General features: G+C 49.4%; 1 protein-coding gene across 1 annotated transcript; it reads left to right on the forward strand.

Moving 5' to 3' along the window:
• Positions 1 to 296: 296 nt before the first annotated feature.
• LOC147437243 (high affinity iron permease 1-like) lies at positions 297 to 2031 on the forward strand. The gene has a single exon (XM_086485886.1). It carries the CDS (start codon positions 618 to 620, stop codon positions 1533 to 1535), a length of 918 nt encoding a protein of 305 aa, XP_086342012.1. The 5' UTR covers positions 297 to 617; the 3' UTR covers positions 1536 to 2031.
• The last annotated feature ends 255 nt before the right edge of the window (positions 2032 to 2286 follow it).

Genomic DNA, 2286 nt, shown 5'->3' on the forward strand with positions numbered 1-2286 from the left:
TTGTTTGATTGAGCTGTTGTTGGGCTTTGCTTTTGAAAGGGGCCAATGAATAGGCCTAGTAAAGCCAGTTATAAGCATAAGAGTATTTTGGCATTGCCTGTTGACGGAGGGGACGAGTGCTGGGTGGGCCCCCTGTGAGGTTGGTTGGTCAACAAAGCAAATATCACCTGCCCGAAAGCCAGCGGGAAAGCTAATCGAGCTTGTGTGTGTATAGCGCGTGCCAAGAGCGTGGTGGGCGTCGAACGGAGGGAGTGCCTGGTGCATGGCACGCTCAAGCTAAATTAACTACGGGCTGGGCCGGCTAGCGTTGTTAAAACTTGCGACACAGCGCTCTCTCTCTACTCTCTCTCTCTCTCTCTCTCTGCGTGTTCCCTCCACATTCCCGAATGATCCACCCTCCACCGGACAAGCCTCAAAGGCTCAGCCCCCTCTAATTTCAGCAGCCGCATTTATGGGCCCCACCCTCTGCAGTGCATACTACAGAGTACTCCACTCTTTAGCACAGCTACTGCAGCAGCTCCTGCCTTTAAAACCCCCATACCTCTCAGCTTCCTTTGCAACTAATTAAACAGGGCAGAAGTACTGCATATTCCCCTCCCTCCACGTCAGCTTCCACAATGGTACAACTCTTCAGCGTGCCCGCTTTTTTCATCCTCTTCAGAGAGACCCTGGAGGCCTCCATCATCCTGTCAGTCATGCTAACTCTGATCAATAAGATAGTGGAGGATAGCGGCAGCAGGGCCAGGATGAAGAAGAAAGTCTGGCTAGGGGTTTGGCTGGGGGTGGGGCTATCTATGGCGGCAGCCGCTATCTTTCTGTCTCTGTACTACACAGTGGCAAAGCAGGCATGGGACAAGTCGGAGCCACTCTGGGAGGGCATTCTGGGGCTAATAGCAGTGGTGCTCATCACGCTTATGGCCTTCTCCATGATACGGGTGGACACGTGGCGGGCCAAATGGGAAAGGAAGCTTACCAAGGCGACAGTGGAGGCGCTGCACAGAGAGCATGACGTTGACAGCAAGAGAAGCAAGTGGACCCTGTTTCTGATTCCGTTCACAGTGGTTGTGAGGGAGGGGGTGGAGGCCGTCATATTTTTGGGCGGGATCGGGCTGGAGGGCTCGGGCACAGCGTACCCTATTCCGGCCGTCGTGGGTGCGCTGTGTGGCGTTTTCGTGGGCTACGTGTTGTACAAAGGGGGCAACCACGTGGCATTCAAGGCGTTTCTAGGGGCGGCCACGCTGCTGCTGCTGGTGATAGCGGCGGGCCTGTTTGCGGGCTCTGTGCACGAGTTTGAAGAGTACACAGACAATGAGCATTTTTTGTGGAAGTGGAGCTGCTGCGACCCGGAGGGTAACAACGTGTGGTCCCTGTTGCAGGCCATCGTTGGGTGGCGCAACGAGGCCACTAAAGGCACCCTGTCCGCCTACATCCTTTATTGGGTCTTCGTTCTTTGCACCCTCCTCTTCCTTCGCTTCAAGTGGAGCCGCGAAGCCGAGCCCGAGGTCAAGCCCCAATCTTCCCCCTCTCCCGTTTGACCTTCCTAGTACCTTACCTCTTCCGCATCGCGTTTTGAGTTCAAGACTCGTCGCATAAATCTTTGATCGAGGGCTCGTGAGAATGTACATTAAAATTTCTCTTTTTTTTTTCTAGCTATATATCCTTTGCTTTGTCATTACACTTGGATAGTACGTTGAGTTTATCCGAGTGCTGATGCAAGCCGGGGGAAGGAAGAGTGGCCATATGTCCCTTCTTGACTACACCTTACAAGGTAATTTTTTCCACAATCACATTGTATCTTCAAAGAACTAGTCTTGCTTGGTGGGCCTTTCTATATAACATCTATAGAATATAATAGGACATATGCAAAGTGACATTCAGCATCTAGCATTGAAGGGAACAAGAGCATGCCTAATTTGGCAAGGGCGGCCCTACGGGAAAGGGATATACATTTGAAAAATGCTATAATGTTTATGGGAGGAGTCGAAGTTAAGTACATCAATTATTAGAGATTATAGAGATGGTTACAGTTGAGAATATATCCAAGCGAAGTTGTACTATTATGTCTACGAATAAGTGTTCTTATTTTCTAGTATACTTGCTACATGTAAATTCTTGCAAACGGAAAGTATTTCAAAAAGAAAACTTTCATCGAATGGTTGGTAGCGCAGAACGTCGTTTCACATTTTTGAAGGTGAATGTCGAGTGTGTTAGTCTTTCTTCTTTTGTAGTTATTTGTTTTGTGTTTTACCTTTCTTCTTTTGTACAGTTATTCTCGGGACAATGAAT

This window comes from Adiantum capillus-veneris, chromosome 17 (genome assembly GCF_014529385.1).
Source record: "Adiantum capillus-veneris isolate H3 chromosome 17, ASM1452938v2, whole genome shotgun sequence".
Classification (NCBI taxonomy): Eukaryota; Viridiplantae; Streptophyta; class Polypodiopsida; order Polypodiales; family Pteridaceae; genus Adiantum; species Adiantum capillus-veneris.